General features: G+C 35.3%; 1 protein-coding gene across 1 annotated transcript; it reads right to left on the bottom strand.

Moving 5' to 3' along the window:
• Positions 1-430: 430 nt before the first annotated feature.
• On the bottom strand, positions 431-20,428 carry LOC109172293 (probable LRR receptor-like serine/threonine-protein kinase At3g47570). The gene is made up of 14 exons (XM_019321459.1): positions 19,445-20,428; positions 17,980-18,051; positions 16,389-16,460; positions 16,014-16,085; positions 15,825-15,895; positions 7,846-7,925; positions 7,666-7,682; positions 3,005-5,002; positions 2,468-2,888; positions 2,162-2,271; positions 1,482-1,650; positions 1,345-1,409; positions 894-1,253; positions 431-726 (listed from the first exon to the last, which is right to left on the bottom strand). Exons 1-9 carry the CDS (start codon positions 20,361-20,363, stop codon positions 2,536-2,538), a joined length of 3,654 nt encoding a protein of 1,217 aa, XP_019177004.1. The 5' UTR covers positions 20,364-20,428; the 3' UTR covers positions 431-726; positions 894-1,253; positions 1,345-1,409; positions 1,482-1,650; positions 2,162-2,271; positions 2,468-2,535.
• Positions 20,429-20,697: the final 269 nt, after the last annotated feature.

Here is a 20,697-nt window from a genome sequence, read left to right as displayed (position 1 = left end):
TACTTTAATATATATAGAGATAGAGATACCAGGACTATGTGGTCTAATGGTACTCGGGTTGGACTTCCATTTGGAAGATTATTATGAGTTCAAGCCTCAGTGAAAACGTTATTGATTCTTTGTGTTTCATTTTGTTGAAAAAGTAAAAAAAAATATAGAGATAGAGATTTAATTAATGTGATAATTTCCTATAAATCTCTTAAAACATTTTTTTGTTATTGGCTTAATTAATTTTTTGAGTACTATTACTCTATTACATTGTTGTATTTGTTTAATATACTTTCTCTAACCCTTGTAGCTAAATACTCCACCATCGAAGTTCAATCTTGTGACATTCCCTCAAGGAGAGAAACAGAGGTATCAATTAATTATTTCATATATTAGTGATAATTTAATCTAACTTATAGAATTATAATGTTATACTGCAATATGAAAAGAAATGACTGCATTGAAAAAACAATCTAACATTTCGTTAATTTCTGAAAGAAAGTGCAAATTAAAGGGGGAGACTTGGGAGTTATTAGCTGTAAAGCCTTTAACCCAACTAAGAACCACCCAGATGGCTAGTGCTTCTGCTTCCACAAATTGACCCTTATCATCATGATAATTGGGTTGAACACATCCGCTCAATTTCTTCTTACCTCAACCGACCTTTATCGTTAGTGATGGTAATCTTCTCAGATTGCCCAGAGGCCTTGTCTTCGGCTTCTCAGATTCGCTCATCACCTGCAACAACAAATTAAAAGGTAAATAAAATTTTTGTGTGAGGCCAAGATCGAAGCTAAGAATCATTTATCTTATCTAAACAAAAATTATAAGTCAAATGCTATACCACCAAACATGAAGAAACAAGTCCCAAAAACCATGTACATAACTACAAAGGCCCTTATTACCTCCAAGCTAAGTATCTACATTGGTAGCAATGATGCCTGCATCCTTAGTAGCTTGCCTCTGAGCATCAATGAAGTATGCTGCACCCAAATTCAAAGGAGAGGGAGCGTTGCAATCTCAGTAAGACCAATTACTCAATTTTACCTTGATTGTCTTTCCTTCATCTTAATAAGAATCATATATGGCACTAATCTCCTTAGGGCTGAAAACCTTTATTGGTTTCACCATCTTTAATTTCATCTTCACTTGTATATATGCATGCATGCTTTTCCATCCTTAGCTTCTTAACAAGATAATTTTGTAAGGAACAAGCTAAGTTACTTTCATGTCCCTTTATTTGCACGTCTTTGTCTTCAAACCTGCTATTTAATTAAGACCCCCATTAGAGTTAGCTTCAAAAACACAAACACATATTGGAGGAAACTTGAGATCAGAGCTAGAGAAATTCATTACTTTCTTCCAATAAGCTAGCCTCTTTACATAAAAAATGGTCCTCTGATCTCAGGGTTGATTCTTGGCTGCATGCCTCACCGATTAGTCTCTCATTGTCAGTGAATTGAAGGAAACCCATGATGGTGTGATACGATTACCTTGCTCATTGGCAGAACATTCAGCTTCTTCACTTCTTTAATGTGCGCGCTCTTCTCACTCATTAGATAAGGTGCTCCCCAGATTATGAAGTTCCATATTCTATTCAGATATTATCTTCTCCTTGCCACTCAAACAATTCTCAAGGATGCTATTTGTATCACCAGACCACTGAGATTAGAACATGAAATGTAAGCTACCCAAAATGTTAACCCCAAATGATGAACAGGCCGGGTAAGAAAAACACACAGGATATGGAAAAAAGTGAAAGACAGCATACTGCAGATGAATGCATTCTATTCATGAGAAATCACAACTTCTGAAATGTAACACAGCATCCCTCTGTTACCCATCACTCGCCTCAACCTATTACACCTAAACTCTCAACATAAAATGTCTTTCTCATCACTCAATGATGCCCCCTAGCTACTTACTCAGTGTAAGACCATTACCCAAAGCTTTTAATTTTAAGAATTAAATGATTTTTCTTCAACTCCTATCTTGTGTGCAAATAATTATATTCTATCTTTCACTTAGCATTCTACCTCAAAATGTTCCAAGTTCATGCCCTCCTGAGAAGAGTAGGAGATGGATCTAAACTGATTGTTTGCAGCCGTGAGAGAATGGAAAGCCAACTCTTATTAATTATATTGGGATGGAAGAAAATAAATAATATCCTTACCTAGCTAGGAGCTGTAGCTATATATTCCAGTTAGATCAAATTTCCCAAGCAACCTGTTGTCCTTTGTGAGACTCCTTAGCTTTCACCTTCATGTTGGATCAAGTGCTTCTCTATACAAGAACTAGATAGTCAACATGGCAGGCTGTGGAGAAAGGAAGATGCATGCCTCACTATATCTGACTTATAAACTTATAATTGCATCATTGAAGTATGCTGCAGCCAAATTCAAATTAAAGGAGAGGGAAAATGGCTATCTCAGTAAACACATTAAATTAAAATCTCAACCATAGCATTACTCATTATTACCTGGAACGGTGACAGTACAACTGCATCCTTGATTGTCTTTAATTCCAAGGTAAGCTCTTCCAATTTTATCAGGTCCCAACACTTCTTACAAATTGAAGTTTGATTTTATTCAGTCTTGCTACAACATCTTTCGCATTTAATCGCTTTCGAGGGGATTCATCTGCACAATGCAATGCCAATTCTAATATGGACGATATACACTGCAATTTCACATTCAAGTCTTCATCATCTGCCCTTAGTAAGTTGGGATCTACAACTTGAAGTACATGATGAGGTAAAGAATCACTTATCCAACTTTTCAAGCTCATATCTTCACCAAATGTTTCATCTGTGGGTCTTCTTGCTGAAAATGTTTCCATTAGCACAATTTCAAAACTATAAATGTCACATTGTGTTGATATCATTCCTGTGGATCCATACTCTGCGATAAAGAAAACTACCATCAATCCATCATAAGATTTCAAAAGGAAAATGGACGACTAGTCCATGATTATTTTAAAATATTGATAAATATTTTAGAGTTAAAATCGCATTTACCTGGTGCCATAAAGCCTAGTGTTGCTAGAGTTTCGGTATGCTTGAAGCTCTCTTCCTTAGTTAACAACTTTGTCACACTAAAATCACATACATGGGCTACCATTTCTTCATCTAATAGCACATTTGCAGGCTTTAAATCACAATGAACCACCGGCATTGTGTAACCATTATGAAGATAGTCCAAACCACATGCAACATCAATCATTATATTCAACCTTTGAGTCATATCCAAGAAGTTTCTTTGTGAATGTAGCCACTGGTCAAGGCTTCCATTTGGCATGTACTCAAGGACCAAGGCCTTAAAGTCACCGACAAAGCATCCAGTAATCACCTTAGTGAGATTTCGATGGCGTAAATTCTTTAGCACTTCAATCTCAACATTAAAACTCTCAAGTGCATCTTCTGATTGATTAAATACCTTCACTGCTATAAACATCCCGTCATCCAAAGTCCCTTTATACACAGAGCTGAAACTCCCTGAACCAATGAGATTGATTTCACTAAAGCAAGAAGTAGCCCTTAAAAGCTCATTATAAGAAATCCTTAAGTTATCCCATAGAAAGCCAAGATCTATCATACTTGGGACTCTAAGTTTCCTTTGTCGCTTTGAAAGGACAAATGAAATAATTACAAAAGTAATTATCAATGAAGCCCCAAGAGATGCAAGAGCAATAAGAAATCTTATTTTAATCCTCGAATGGTGAGTAGAATGGCACGGTGGTACGTGAAACCTAGGATTTCCACATAACTCCTTGTTGAACATGAATGATGCACTTGAGAAGTTCTTGAAACAACCAGCTGATGGAATTTCACCACTCAATTCATTGAATGAAACATTGAAGTATTTGAGGTATTCAAGTCTTTCCATAGATACCGGAATTGAACCAGAGAATTTGTTTAGAGATAAATCTAAGAATTCCAAAGAAAACATTTGACTTATTTGCTCTGGAATAGATCCATCTAGTTTATTCATTTCTAGGGAAAGAGAAATCAAATTTTGCAATTGTCCAATAGTGACAGGGATATTTCCTGAGATTTGATTGTGGGATATATCTAGAAATGAAAGTTCCTTCAAACCTTCAACATCGTTGGGTATACATCCATCTAAGAAGTTTGAACTCAAATTAAGCTCTAACAGGTCTTTGAGGTAGCACAAACTTGAAGGTATTCTAGAAGTCAAACGGTTTGAATCTAGATATATTCTTCCGAGGGAAGTGATGTTACCGAAGCATTGTAGCAATCTGCCAGACAACTGATTATTGTTTCTCAAAAATAGTTCATATAGATTGTGAAGATCACAAAGGCTATCAGGAATGGAATCACTCAATTTGTTATTACTGAGATACAATCCTTGGAGCTTACTAACCCTACCTAGTATTGGTGGAATAAAGCCGACCAAGTTATTCCTATCCAGATTCAAGGTAATCAAGCTGCTTAAGTTTCCTAGATGGTTTGGTATGATTCCCTTTAACCCACAACTCGACACCGATAGAACTTGAAGGGATGAAGAAAGATTCCCAATTGATGACGGGAGGATAGCATCTAGAGGGTTATAATCTAAGTATACCTTCTCCAAGTACTTACAATTTACCAAAGAGTTGATTATACTTAACTCTAGAGATGAAGCATCATTTGTGAGCATGTTTTGACTTATATATAGTTGTTTTAGGAGCCTTAAATTACCAAGAGATGTAGGTAATGTGCCAGTGAAATGGTTTGTGGTAAGACTTAAAATCGTAAGTTTTGAACAATTTGAGAGAGAGTCTGGTATCACTCCAGAGAGCTTATTAGCACCAAGATAGAGCCCCTCTAGGTTCAACAAAGCATGCCCAATGCTTGAAGGAAGGGTGCCCACAAGGTTATAATTGAATGCAAAAGAAATTCTTTTTAAAGAAGAAATGTTGAAAACTTCCTTGGGTATAGACCCACTTAAGTTAGCAAAGTAAAAATATACTTCCTCCAACATATGAAATTTTCCCAACTCTTTTGGAATTACACCTGCAGCAAAAATGCTTATTTTCTTCAATAAAATTATAATATGTGAAAATAAGTTGTGCAATAAACTTTGAATTAATATATGGAATTATGGATATTATTATCATATTGCATTTTAACTTCAATACATTTTTATTTAAAATAATTTGAACTATTTTAAATTCTAACCTAGATTCCCAAGTTCATATTCTTTAATGACAAAGTGTTTGGCAATTGGCTAATAGCGGATAGTTGATTGGGTTACTTGGTTTGACCAACTGATAATATAAATTAGTTACTTGTAAAAAAGTATTTGGTAAATTAATTATTTACTTTTAGCTGATTGGATGTAAAATGACTTATAACACTATAAGGGCATAAATATATTATGCTAATTTATTAACTCTTAAATTAGTTTTACAATTTTTATTTGTTTGTTTATTTATTTATTAATTTTTTTTTATTACAAGGATGAGTGAAATAAAAAAAAATTTATTATTGTTATTAGGGATACAGAAAGAAAAAAGGGCAAGGTAGATGAACAACAACAAGATAGATATAATGTTAGGGAAGACAATGGTAAATTGATTATCATTTCATAATTAAGGCAAATCAGCAAACCAAAAACTCTACTCTTCTTTAACTTTTCAAAATTTTGCTTATTGTCCCAATAAGTTAATGCAATAAGCTATTTTACCAAAAACTTTAAATAGTCTATTGATCAGTCAAACCAACCAAAATTAGCTTATCAGCTATCTTACCAAACAGAGCCTAGTCTTAAATGAAACCGCTTCATGTGAGACCTGTAATACTGTTAGCTAAAATATAATAGTTTTCTATAAATTTATAAAATATATTACATTTTATTAGTCAAAATTTATTACACATTTCATATGAACTAGACTTTTACAAGATTATGTACTTACGTACCTTGTATTCATTTTATGTGTAAGTTTTAATTTTAAAAACAGTACGTATTATCAAAAAAATGTTGTTTATTACAAATTTATAACAAGTGAAGAACTGTACAAATTAATAACGAAAAAAAAAAGTTAATGTTTTATATATACTTAGTTCAATATTCTTTTTTAACTTCAAAAAATTATATTGAATAAAAAATTATTAAAAATATGAATGAACAATACTTTTAGATGATACATACATGCATAATAAGTAAATAAATGATTGGATTCAATCTTTTAGTGTAGAACAAATACAAACTTGTAAAGAATTATGAGTGTTTAAAAAAAAGTAAATAAATATTAGAATTATGAGTGTTGAAAAAAAGTAAATAAATATTATGTATTGTATTTATTGTAAAGGAGGTTTTTTTAAACTCATTATGATTGGTTGAAAGTAATAATTATGTGTCATTTTCTTATTTAAAATGATTTATAATTATTCATTTAGAGTCCAAACTTAAGTAAATATAGGAATAAATTCTGAGTTTATAGAGTAATTAGCATTCAAAAAAAATTCTGAATTTATACATTTAGGGTGTGTTTGGAAACCTTAAAAATGAGTTCTGGAAATCATTTTTCAAGTTTCCATTGTTTGGATGTGTCTGGAAAATCAAGTCAACGGAAATCATTTTCCATTGACTTTGGAAAATAGGCTTGTTTTGGAGGAAAATGACTTCTTTTTTTGGGGGAAGTCATTTTCCAACTTTTACACCAACATCACACCACCACCAACATCATCAACACCATACCACCACAACCTCACTACCACCACCACCACCACTACTGCCGCCGCCACCACCACTATACCACCGCAACCACCGCCACCATCACACCACCACCACTACCACCACCAACACCATACCACCGCAACCACTACCACCACCAACACCATCAACACCATACCACCGCAACCATCGTCGCCGCCACCACTGTCACCCTACCATCGCCACCACGCCACCACCACCACTATACCACCGCCACCACGCCACCACCACCACTATACCACCGCCACCACACCACCACCATCACGCCACCACCACCGCCGCCACCACCACCACCATACCACCGCAACCACCGTCGCTGCCACCACCACCACCATCACACCACCACCACTACCGCCGCCGCCACCACCACCACCATACCACCGCAACCACCGTAGCCGCCACCACCACCACTACCGCTACCGCCACCACCACACCACCGCAACCACCGTCGTCGCCACCACCACCACCATATCACCGCCGCCGCCACCACCACCACACCACCACCATCACACTACCGCCGCCGCCACCACCACTACCACCAATTATTATTATTATTATTATTATTATTATTATTATTATTATTATTATTACTATTATTATTATTATTATTATTATTATTATTATTATTATATAACGAATAACACTACTACCACTACACCACCACCAACACCATAATATTTTTGATATATTATTAGTTATTTTTATTATATTTAAAATTATTATTATATTATTATATTATTATATATTATTATACATGTTGTAATATTCTAAATAAAATAATTAAAATGTTTAATTATATAATTCTACTCATTTTCCAAAAAATGAACCAAACACACAAAAACAGTTTTCCAGAATGCAACCAAACACTGGAAAGGAAAATGTTTTCCGAAAAATGACTCATTTTCCAGAAGTCATTTTCCTGCTTTCCAAACGACCCTTAGCAGTATAGCATTGAATGTACCTCCAAAATTGTTATATCCAATGCCTAGGAATTGAAGCATGGTTAAATTCCCAAGCTCCTTTGGCATATGTCCTGAGAGAAAAAAAACAATGCTTTGTTACTATACGTTGTAGTGACGACAAATTAAATTAACTTAGGAAGGAAACTGCTTTGATTATCTGATGATTACATAACAAAGAGGTACGAACCAGAGAGACGGTTGGACTGTAAATTAAGAGAACGTAAGGAACGCAAAGCGTATATCTCCTTTGGAATAACACCTGCAAATTATTTTCATATTAATAAACAACGACTAACTTATTACAGAGTACTTAATAAATGAGCTAATTATAAGAGAAGGTTCCAAATTACAAGGTTGATCATTCTTTCAAGGTTGAACCCCAACCCTAAGGACCCCCCATACTCCGGCCCAACAGAACATCTGAGAGGATGTAAATCATGGTAACTCAACTGAACATGAACCATAGATGCTAGACCTTTGTTTACTGCGCACAAGGAGCTCCCTCACTTTGAGAGGTTGCTCCCACACTATCGCTGGTGAGACTCTCATTCTTCCAAACTTTTACCCCTCTATTACAAGGTTGATCATTGACAATTTGACATACTATTGGTGGTGTAAGTCGATCTATATATCCAAATAATATATATATATATATATATATATATATATATATATATATATATATATATATATATATATATAGAGAGAGAGAGAGAGAGAGAGAGAGAGAGAGAGAGTTGAGTTCAGGTGCGGTCGCGCCATCCCATGCTATCAGTGCCATCACACCAATAATTATGCAAATATACACCATCAACATTAGGAATTGCACAACAAAAAAATGCACAAATTTGGTACGCATCACCAAAAACACACCATTAGTTATGAATAAAAACACCACACAGTGTTAGGAAATGCACGGGTGGGGAGTTATATGGTGTATTTTTTGGTGTATTTTTGTATTTCATTGTTGTGTGTTTTCCTACACTATTGGTGCCTCTATTGGTGTATTCTTCAAACAGCTGCACGGGAAGGCGTGGCCTCATTTGAACAAACTTATATATATATATATATATATATATATATATATATATATATATATATATACTACTTTTTCCATCCGACGTGTACCGAGTTTCGGCTGACTTCAGGTAACGACTCACATAATAAACCGGGTGTTGAGTCCGTTCCTCTCGGACGAGTACCGAACTCACGGCCTTGGAAGACGTCGCCAGATATAAATACAAAGGTTCACCGACCTGGGGGGTGGATAGCACCGGAGGTGTGGAAAGATATCTTTTCAATTCTTCAAAGGAGTGCTGGCACTCGGCCGTCCACGCGAAACCTTCTTTCTTCTTCATGGCCTCGAAGAAGAGCACAGTCTTATCTACCGACTTACTTAAGAAGCGGCTCAGAGCGGCCAGTCGGCCGGTCAATCTTTGCAGATCTTTAACGGTGTTGGGAGGCTGCATATCCCTTATGGCCTGTACCTTCTCAGGGTTTGGCTCAATGCCTCGCTTGGTCACCATGTATCCCAAGAATTTTCCCTCTTGCATGGCAAAAGCGCACTTTTTGGGATTGAGCCGTAGATTGTACTTAAGCATTACCTGGAAGCAGTCGGCTAGGTCTCTAGCGTGACCAGCTTCTTCCCGACTTCTCACCAGCATATCGTCCACGTAGGCTGCCATGGATTTTCCTAACAGATTTTGAAACAGCCGGGGGACCATCCGGGTGTACGTGGCCCTTGCATTTTTGAGTCCGAAAGGCATGACTTGGTAACAATACACGTCGTCCGGGGTAAGGAAGACTGTTTTCTCCTCATCGGCCTTGTGCATGTAAATTTGGTGATACCCTCGGAAGGCATCCATGAAGCTCAGTAATGCCGACCCTGCTGTCTCGTCAACCAACTGGTCAGACTTTGTTAAGGTCGGTGTAGTCCACACACATCCTCCAAGCTGGTGGTTTTGGCACAAGCACCACGTTGGCTAACCACTCCGGATACTTGACTTCTCGGATATGGCCGGTGGCTAGCAGCGTGTTTACTTCCTTTTTGACGAACTCTCTGCGATCATTGGCTAAGTACCGCTTTTTCTGGATCACAGGTCGGTGGCTGGGGTCGACGGCAAGCCTGTGAGAGATGATAGATCTGTCCACTCCGGGCATATCCTCGGGTCCCCAAGCAAAGACCAGGCGATTTTCTCGGAGCACCCTTATTACTTATTCTCGTACCTCCTCTCGGAGGCCAACTCCAATCCTTGATCGCCTCTCTGGTTGAGCTGAATAGAGCTCGACTTCCTCTAGTTCCACGACCGGTTCGGGTCGAGGCGGCATCGTCTTCTTCGGGGGTCGCTCCGTGATCTCGTGGACCTGCATCTCCCGTTTGCCCATGCCTCGGCAGGCTTGCAGGTAACAATCGCAGGCGACCCTTCCATCACAATGGAACACGCCCACCCCACTCGTTGTGCGAAACTTTAGGCAGAGATGCTCGATGGAGATCAATGCTCCTAAATCTTCCAGGCCCGGCCGACCGAGGATTGCATTGTGAGAGCAAGCCAGGTCGACCACAATGAACTTCATATCTAGCTTCTGCACGTCGGGATAACTGCCAACCTCAACGGGCCGAGTGATAGATCCTTCCGCTTCCACGGAGTCGCCTGTGAAGCCGGCCAATGGCGTCTTAACTGGGGCCAACTGCTCTCATGCCAACCCCATTTTGGTGAAGGTTTCGAGATATAAGACATTGACACTACTTCCAGTGTCTACTAGGATCCGTCGAACGACCACCCTGTTTACATCCATCGCGATGACTAGGGCTTCACGATGCGGCGTCTCCCCGGTAGGCAAATCTTTGTCCGTAAAGACGATAGGCTCTCGGCACACTTTCTTCGAGCCGCCTTCTCGTCCATATACGATCCCCACGTATAGTTGCCGAGCCCAGGCTTTTCGAGTGTTGGCGGAGTTACCTACTTCAGGTCCACCGACTATCATGTTGATAACCGGCTTTTGCCTCCACTGGGCTTCGCCTTCGTCTGTCGCTGGTTGCTTGCCGGGATTACCTTCGATCGCGTCCGAAGGGTCACCGTCTTCCTCGAGGTGTGGACCTTATTCGCCATTGATTGGGAGGCGATGTCCCTTGCTGGATTATTGCCTCCATGATCTTTTTAGGTAATAGCACTCCTCCGTGCTGTAGGTGTAGGACTTGTGATATCGACAATACTTGGATGTCTTACCCGAATCCTCATTCGCTGTGCGTTCCTCGAGCGGAGGTAGTGGAGGCGGCGCGACCGCCTGGACCTCGTGCACCGGGTGTTGAGGAGTGGGCCTGTAAGGCTGGGTGCTAGCCCTATCATACATGCGTCGAACTTCGGGTCGCCTGGCTATGTCCGGACGTCTTTCTCTTACCTCCCCTTTTTCCTGATGGATATCTCCCAGATGAGTTAAGTCCTTTTGAGGCTTGATGTTAGCCGCGTAATGACTCATGAAGCGGTCGGCCAGCTCCTCAAAGCTGAGGATCAAGCCTGAGGACAAGGCCACAAGCAATCTCTGCACCGAGCCCTTTAGCGTCGGTAGGAAGGCGCGACACATGACCGGATCCCGGACTCCCAGGACTTGCATTTTAGCTTGATAGCTCAGAAGATGTTCGCGCGGGTCGCCGGATCCGTCGAAAGTGGCTTGCTCCGGGAACTTGAAGTCGCCGGGTATTTTGTAAGCCATAATCTCAGCCGAGAAAGGCAATGCGGTGAGCAACGTTCGACCCGGGGACTTGGTCCTACCTTCCACTTGTTCTTTCAAATTCCGTAACTCTTGTGCCAGGTGAGCCACTTCGCCGGTGTTTCTCGCGTGATTTCTTGTGGATTCGGTGTTTTCTCCAACTTGGGACTCGGCCTGCCGTTCCTCATGGCGAACGGGCACCTCAGCTTGTCGGGCCCGGGTCCAGGTTCTTCTGGTATGAGTTCTCTCACGGTTGATTTCTTGATTTTGTCGACTTGTTCTTGGGCGACTGGGTTCTCCTTTGCCTAGTCGCTCTCTTGCCGAACGCCGTGTTACGTTCGGGCCTAGCCTCGAATGAACTGACCGCGCTGGTGGTTCTTCCGACCTTTGATCCTCTCGCCGACCTTTGTCCGACCTCTGGGGTACTTGCTGATTAAGCGGCTGTATGTTAGGCGGTCGCGAGACTGATGACTCTCTCCTCTCCTGAGTCTCTGCCGCGACAGCACGGGCGATGGCCTGAATTTGCTCGGGGGTGAGAGGTATTATTGCCGGAGGTCGGTTCCGAGGCGCTGAGTCGTCCTCCTGGCTCTGCGAGTTCCGTTGATTCAACTGATCTCTTAAGTCTACCTCCGGGTCGCCATTGCGACGGGAGCCACGGCTTCGTCCTTCAGACATGTTGTAAGCTAAAGGAATATGACTTGCATACTATTATTATTCTAAGAATACAGTGTCTTCTTGTTATTTAAATCAAACCTTATTTGTTGTTGCAAAAATTTTAATTTTCTATTTCAAATTTATATTTCTTCAATTAAAATGTATATTTTATTACAAGCTGATCTACTATTTATAAGATAAAATTTCTCTCTATTTTAAGAATGTAAATACGAAAATTCATTATCTAATAAATCTTATAGGAAAAATAATAATATTTCAAAATATCAATGAGAGTTTACAAGATGAATAGTTTACATTAACAACAATTGAGTACTCAATTATATATAAACCTAAGGAAACCTTATGAATTCGATCATATGCTATAACTTAAATGCATAACTACTCTTTAATTACTATTTGACAACATCAATAAGCATATTATAATCATACAATTTTTAATAAAAAGTAATTTAATTTTTATAACTAACTCATCAATAATATTGCATTAATAAGACTTTAATTATTTTAATATAAAAAAATTGTTAGGATATCATTTTTATTCTCGACTATAACTATCTACCGTAATACTTATCCTTACTACTACATTTATAACTAGTTCAAAATACACATTTTTTATTATATTGAAAATAATCATTTTTATTTTATATTAATTATTAATATTTAAAAATTATACTCAATACTTAATTATTGTACCGTACCCTTCATTTATGTTCATTTTTTTTTGTTCTTTTGTCATACATTATGATATAAGAGATGTACTATACAATTATAATTTTTTTACAAAAATATTCCTACTGTTATAACTTATGTTATCTTTTCCTATTATTATTATTATTATTATTATTATTATTATTATTGTTGTTGTTGTTGTTGTTGTTGTTGTTGTTGTTGTTGTTGTTATTATTATTATTATTATTATTATTATTATTATTATTATTGTATTATAAATATCTAAAGTATAAATTTAAAAAAAAACTTATAAGAGTGAATCAATGTTATTACCAATGATTTATATATGTATTTCTATGCTAATTGAGTTGTACATTGCTCTATAAATATTGTACAATCATTTTTATTAGATAAAATTATCTTACATCATTAAACTTCGATTAGTATATATATTAAATGTTATCATAATTATATTTATTAATTTATCATATCTAAAATTTTTACTTTAATAATATAATATTAATCATTCCATAATTATTACCCAAATTATCGACTACTCTTTTAGTATAATATAAATTCTACAACTATGAATTAAACAAAATTATATAATTATATAGTACAACTATGAATATTAATATTGGGTATCTTTTTTCTTTTTCTTTTTTGCTCATCGCATATATAAAATACTGGTACTAAAATTTAAAAATAAACCTATGTCAAGACTGTTCCACCTTGCAATAATGTGGATTATAATCCACTGTATAAATTTTCACTAAACCCCTTCCCCCAGGGATATAAAAATATGACGCTAATAATCTCAATCTGCTTCAGATGGTCGTTAAATTTGGTTAAATGGTAAAAGTCAATGAAAAAAAATTGATTGAGTTGATATAGTTGAGTACCTAAAGCTTTTATATATAGTCTAGTTGGCTCTCATGAGTTCCATGCTCCAAGTGAGAACTATGGTCTAAAATCAAGATATGCATGGTTGTGAACTTGTGATCTACATATCCATCTCCTAAAATTATGGATTTTATTAGCATAATATAATACAAGATATGTGGTCAAAAGAAAATTAATCCACCAAGAAACATCCAATCGCGACAATAATTTAAAGACAAACAGGCTTTCCATAGTAAGTTTTCCGAACATGTTTCTTCTCTAATAATATGGATAAAAACAAACGATTAAGTGTCCCTTAAACTTCATGCATGTAGGACATGAAGTTCAAGGGACATGGAGGACACTTAAAACACTTTCCACACTACCTCACAACATCTACCACCACAATGCACCACTACACCAACGCAACCGCCCCCACCGTATTAACATCTAAACCCTAACCCCTATCTAACCACTAAATGAAAAACCCTATACATCATAAACCTTAAACCCTAAAACCATCAAACTAACCCATAATTATTAAACAGTTATAACCCCTAACCACTAAAGCATAAATTCGAAATTCTAAACCATTAACTTCAAGCCCTACGTACTCTATAAACACACAGATCCACGCACCACAGAGCACAAAGCCCCCCTTCATGAAAAACTTGCCCAGGACCCACCAGAATTCACAACCACCAACAAAGTTATGCATCACTAGTTCCATAGAAATACACACTTCACTACTAACAATGCACAAAGGTGTACATTGTTTTATAAGTGCACACTAATATACCCCCAAACCCCTAAATCCGGAACCCTAACCCCTAAACTTCTGAACCCTAATATACCCCCAAACCCTAAACCTTAAACCCCACAAAATTGACCACTGCAATACTAACACATAATGCACAACACTGCCCCCGAGCATCTTTAGGACTAGTAATGCACAACTTTTTTACTCTAAGAGTGCAAAAGGTGTCCATCATTGTGTAAGTGCACACCTTAAAACCTTAAACTCCTAAACCCCACAAAATTGACCACCGTCATACTAACATAGAATACACAGCATTGCCCCATAGAATGCACACCTTTGCTACTAGCAATGCACAACTGTTACTTTGGAGTGCACAAAGGTGTCCTACGGTGCACCACACTTAGCGCCTCCATGCACAACTCAATGACATACAATGCAACCCTTCTTAAAATCAAGAGTAAAAGACATTTTTGGTCCTAGACTTATAGTGGCTTGGACAATTTTAGTCCTTTATAAAAAAATTTGCCATTTTATGGACAGAGTTATTGTGGCGAGGACATTTTTGGTCCTCCGTCTATATTTCTGTTAGATAACCGTATGAGAGAGGGGCAATTACGTCAATTTAGGCTATCTCCTTCTATCTATTATATCAATGTGTGTTTGGCGGCTTCGATTCTCCTTCTATCTATTTGATTAGTAACCTGTTTGGTGACTTCGATTCTCCGGCAATTTCTTCGTACAACTGCAACTTGGACTCTCCGACTCCTTCGAATTATGACCGAGAAGAAAACAAAACACACATAGATATAATAGATAGAAGGAGATAGCCTAAATTGACGTAATTACCCCTCTCTCAGACGGTTATCTAACAGAAATATAGATGGAGGACCAAAAATGTCCTCGCCACAATAACTCTGTCCATAAAATGGCAAATTTTTTTATAAAGGACTAAAATTGTCCAAGCCACTATAAATTTAGGACTAAAAATGTCTTTTACTCTAAAATCAATGATTTATCAACAATAATCAAAACATACTCCAATGAACCACAAAAAAAAAAAACAAAAAAAACAAAAAAACAAAAAAAAAAACAAACAAACAAACAAACAAAAAAACAAAAAAAAAAAAAAAAAAAAAAAAAAAAAAAAAAAAAAACTAAGAGAACAAACATGAAGTCATATCGAAGAGTCACCACCCGTGGTAGAAAAAATCAAAAGAAAGAACAAAGAAAATGACATGAAAAATTCTTAAAACTATTGTTATTATTCCCTAAAATCACGCATCACAATTTATAAGAAAACGATCTACAAGGAAATTATGTGGAAAACTATCTAAATGTCCCTAATGCAATAAATAAATAAATAAATAAATAAGATTAAAATACCCATTAAATTCTATATATCTATGAAATCTTGCCAAATGAAGAGATCAAATTAGACCAAAATCTAGTTCTGAATGTATGTACCTTCAAAGTGTTAGATCCAATGTCTAGGAATTGAAGCATGGTTAAATTCCCAAGTTCCTTTGGCATATGTCCTGAGAAAAGAAAAACAATGCTTTGTTACTATAAGTTGCGTAGTGACGACAAATTAAATTCACTAAGGAAGGGAATTGCTTTGATTATCTGATTATGAATTAACAAAGAGGTACGAACCAGAGAGACGGTTGAACGGTAAATTAAGAGAACGTAAGGAACGCAAAGCGTATATCTCCTTTGGAATAACACCTGCAAATTATTTTCATATTAATAAACAATAAATAACGTATGACTTGATCATTGACATACAGATTTATTTTTAATATGATGCATATTAATGTTTACTGTATTATATATTTATTTTTAATAAATTTATTATATAATGCTTTTTGAAATATATAAGTACATTTAGAAAACGGTTTTCAAATGTAGTTTACTTTATTTCTTTAATTTTCAAATCTTTATCATATTATATTAGATAGACTAGTCAGAACTGTCCGCACATTCTTACGAAAAATCTAGTAAGTTTTCATGGGAGATAGATGTGTGTACCTTCAAAGTTGTTATATCCCATATATAGGAGTTGAAGCATGGTTAAATTCCCAAGTTCCTTTGGCATACGTCCTGAGAGAAGAAAAACACTATTAGTAGTTAGGAGTTAGGACAAATTAGGAATCAAATTGTTTTTGTTTTTGTTTTTGTTTTTTTTTTTTTTTAAACTTAGGTGATCCCACTTTTGCGGAACTAATTCTAATCAAATTAAATTGTTTTTCTTGTGTCACTTACTGAGTGACTTAACAAAGAGGTACATTACCAGAGACACAGTTGACATATAAAATTATAAATTAAGAAGATGCAAGCATGACAATGCATATAATGAACCATCCCGAGATATGAGATATAAGAAAACAAAGTTAAGAGCTAGAAATTGTCAAATATTTAACGCGTGAAAAAAATAATCAAAGCACAAATAGTAATAGGGAAATTTGTATAGGCATGATTGTTGAGTTTATGAGTTATTGTGTGCCTTTTTACTTAGTCTCAAGCAAAGAGAAAGGCATAGCTCTAAGTATGATCCCCAATACTGTAACAGAAGTTCATATTACACATGAAGTTACAAATTATCTTTATGGATACCTCTTAACTGATTGTTATGAAGATATAACACATTAAGCTTTGGGTAGTTTTCAAATTGTTTTGGTACATGCCAACTAAAATTGTTGTAAGATAGAGATTTACTCTGAAGCAATACACATTTATATAAACTTGATGGGAATCTTGGGATTTCACCTCTAAATTTGTTCTTATGCATGTTAAGTTTTTGGAGTATAGAGAGATGATTTCCAAGATCAACAGGAAGTTCACCAAATAACAATCATTATACCATGGAACGTTGTTCATCTTGTAAATTAAACCACTAACACAAAATTCTTTTTTAGTATACTTAAAGTTCATTTTTAATATACTGAATGTTTATTTGTTGTGTACTAAAAATTCATTATTTGATATACTATCTAAAAATGAACTTTCAGTAAATTAAAAATGAACAACCAATATACTAAAGATGAATATTTATTCGTGGTCCAACAATATAATTTGCTACCAAATAAGTTATTGGCTAAAAGAGATAATAGAGTTTTCAACTTAGACAAGTTTAATGGCAAATTTTACCATGGACCAGGACCAACCTTGCATTGTGGACCATGTTCCAAAAACGACATTCCGATTATGTACATGCAGTTAATATATTATGTAATCTCAGTTAACATATTATGTACTTGTAAATAAACTGAATATATATACATAATATGTTTATTGTAATAGGTACATAATTTATTAACTGAAATTACATAATATGTTAATACATGTACATAATACGTTAAATGTAATAATGCATATATTTTTTAACTACAGTACATAATATGTTAATATAATAGTACATAATTTATTAACTACATGTAAATAATATGCATGTTAACTGCATGTGCATAACATGAATATATTTTGGACTATGGTACATAATGTAAAGTAGACTCTTATCTATGGTGTAACAATGGAAGTTTAATATGTTTAAAAGAGAAGGCCATAAAAATGATTATAACTCAAGTAGTTTAGGTAGTATCTAAATTTTATATAAATGTACCACAAAGTCTGCTGTTAGATAAATCTAGTTCGCTCAAGGATGACAAAGCCCCTATCTCTCTTGGAAAAGCACCTACAAATGATTTACATATCAATAAACAAAATATATTAGTAAATAAGAGAGAAATCAATTCATCTATATATTATGAACCTATCCCAAGAATATGAATAACACTACCATAAAGTCTGTTGTTAGATAAATCAAGTTAACCGAAGGATGACAAAACCCCTATCTCATAAAACCCCTATTTATTTTAATTTGCACATATATATTATGTAAAACGAATAACATTATATGCTCATCAATGTATGTAATTTATATAGACACATCTTCAGATTAATGTGAGTTTGGAAATCTGTATTAATTAACTAATTAAATAATGTACCAAGACTATGTGATTTAATGGTACCCGGGTTGGATTTCCATTTGGAAGGTTGTGAGTTCAAGCCTCAGTGGAGGCGCTACATAGAGACAGTAGCATTAAAAAAAACCTAATTAAATAATGTTGTTTATTACAAAATTATAAAAATTATAATATAAAAAGGTAAAATAGCACTATTAGTTCATTAATTGTGACCATGGTATATGTATAATCTCTTAGTTATTTGTAGTGTTGATTTAACCTCTCAATTTTATGAAGAATTTAGTCTATAAGGGATCTACGAAGAGATTACATTAATTACAGAAAAAATACAATTAAAAGAACAAAATTGACATTTTTGTATATAAAAAAAGTTATTGATATAATTTTGTAAGTATGTAATTAATTTTTTTTTTATGTGAGGAAAAAACGCAACCATTATTCTAAGATCTGCACTAAGTAGTTTGATATGTTTTATACTTAAAGTTGCTTAAAACAAATTAATAAGAATGTGAATGAAAACTCTTAGCAAGCTCTATTTATTGACTTCATTCAGTAATTCTTTTTAAGTCATAATTCTTGTTCCATTAATCAAATATCGTAGCCCATGACTAACCCGACCCTCTCCTTTCTAGAGAACCTTTGGCAGTCATAAAATTTCAACTTTTCAAAAAATTTAAAAGATGAGAAAATTATTATTCTTTTTCTTGACTTACTGAGAATCTAATAATTTTATTAAATAATATATTTATCATTTTTTATGTCATACTGTCATGTTAAAAATCTTTTATACATATAATAAATTTGACTCTCCTACCATTACATATTCTTTATCAAAATACCCTTTCCTATGTAATCTGATTTATAATTAAGTTGATTATATATATATATATATATATATATATATATATATATATATATAACGAACCAAAAGATTAATAATTATTAATAGGAAAATTCGTATAGGAACTCAGGCACTCTGCCTTTCTGCTTATTGTCTCAAACAAAGCGAAATGTATACATATAACTATATAAGTACGAGACACAATGGACAATACCGTAACAAAATTTCATATTACATTATGAAGTGATCTTTACACATACCTGTTAACTGATTGCTACCAAGATACAACTTCTCAAGCTTTGTTAAGTTTCCAAATTCTTGTGGCACATGCCCACTCAAATTATTGTATGATAAAGAAATAGTTTGAAGCAATGAACATTTAGATAAACTTAATGGGATTTCACCACAAAATTTGTTCCCAGGCATATTAAATATTTGGAGTTTAGGAAGATGATTCCCAAGATCAAGGGGAAGTTCACCAAATAGGCTATTATATGAAAGAGATAGAGTTTCTAACTTAGACAAATTTAAGATGCCCAAAGGAAAAGATCCACTAAGATGATTATGGCTCAAATTTAACCACTTTAGTTGGGGAAGATTGCCTATTTCTCTTGGAACACTCCCTTCAAGAGAATTAACTCCTAAATGTAAGACCTCAAGTTTTGAAAGATTAAAAAGGGACGTGGGAAGGAAACCACTAACACTATTATTCCCCAAATACAAAAATTTAAGGTTTGATAAGAGACCAAACCAAGATGGTATATTCCCACTAAAGTTATTGATGCTACACTGAAGAACTTTGAGGCGTTGCAATTGAGAAAGTTCTCGAGGGAAAGAATTATGAAAATTGTTTTGGCTCAAGTTAAGTGAAACAAGGAAAGAGAGGTTTCCCAAATCTGGAGTTAATTCTCCAACAAGACCCATGTTGTAAAGATCCAAAGCAATCACTCTATTGTGACGAGAGTTGCATGTGACTCCAATCCAGTTACAAGGAGTCATACTGTGAACGGACCAATTGTTAGCTAATATTCTATGAGGATCAAAAGAAATTTGTGATTTTAGAGAAAGAAGGGCATGTTTATCAGTGGTAATGTTGGTATGGGCATTAATGGTTAAGCAAACCATTAGATAGTGCAAGAAGAAGATGGATAAACATAAACAATGGCGAGTGATCTCCATAGCTTAACACAATCTATTATGTAAGCAAGTATTGGGTGTTTTTTGCTTAGTGCTTTTTATAGCCATATTGCAGTTCATTGATGAGATGTGTCTCCTCAACTCAGAACCACTCAATTTTTATCCTTGGAATTGAAAAAAAAAATGGAAATCCATGAGCATTTTTGTTTTACTCGAATTTGTTTGTAAATATAACAAATTTAGGCGTATTAAATTTATTAAGTCATTAAGTCAATACTGTAAGTTTATTAATATAATTCAATATTGCAGATTCATTGAGCCACTGCCGCATGTTTAAGTAACTACAATTGGTTCACAAGTCATTATTGCAAGTATA

Source organism: Ipomoea nil, unplaced genomic scaffold, assembly GCF_001879475.1.
Source record: "Ipomoea nil cultivar Tokyo-kokei standard unplaced genomic scaffold, Asagao_1.1 scaffold0415, whole genome shotgun sequence".
Classification (NCBI taxonomy): Eukaryota; Viridiplantae; Streptophyta; class Magnoliopsida; order Solanales; family Convolvulaceae; genus Ipomoea; species Ipomoea nil.
Note: the sequence above shows the minus strand (reverse complement) of the source record. Positions and strands in the feature narration are given on the sequence as shown.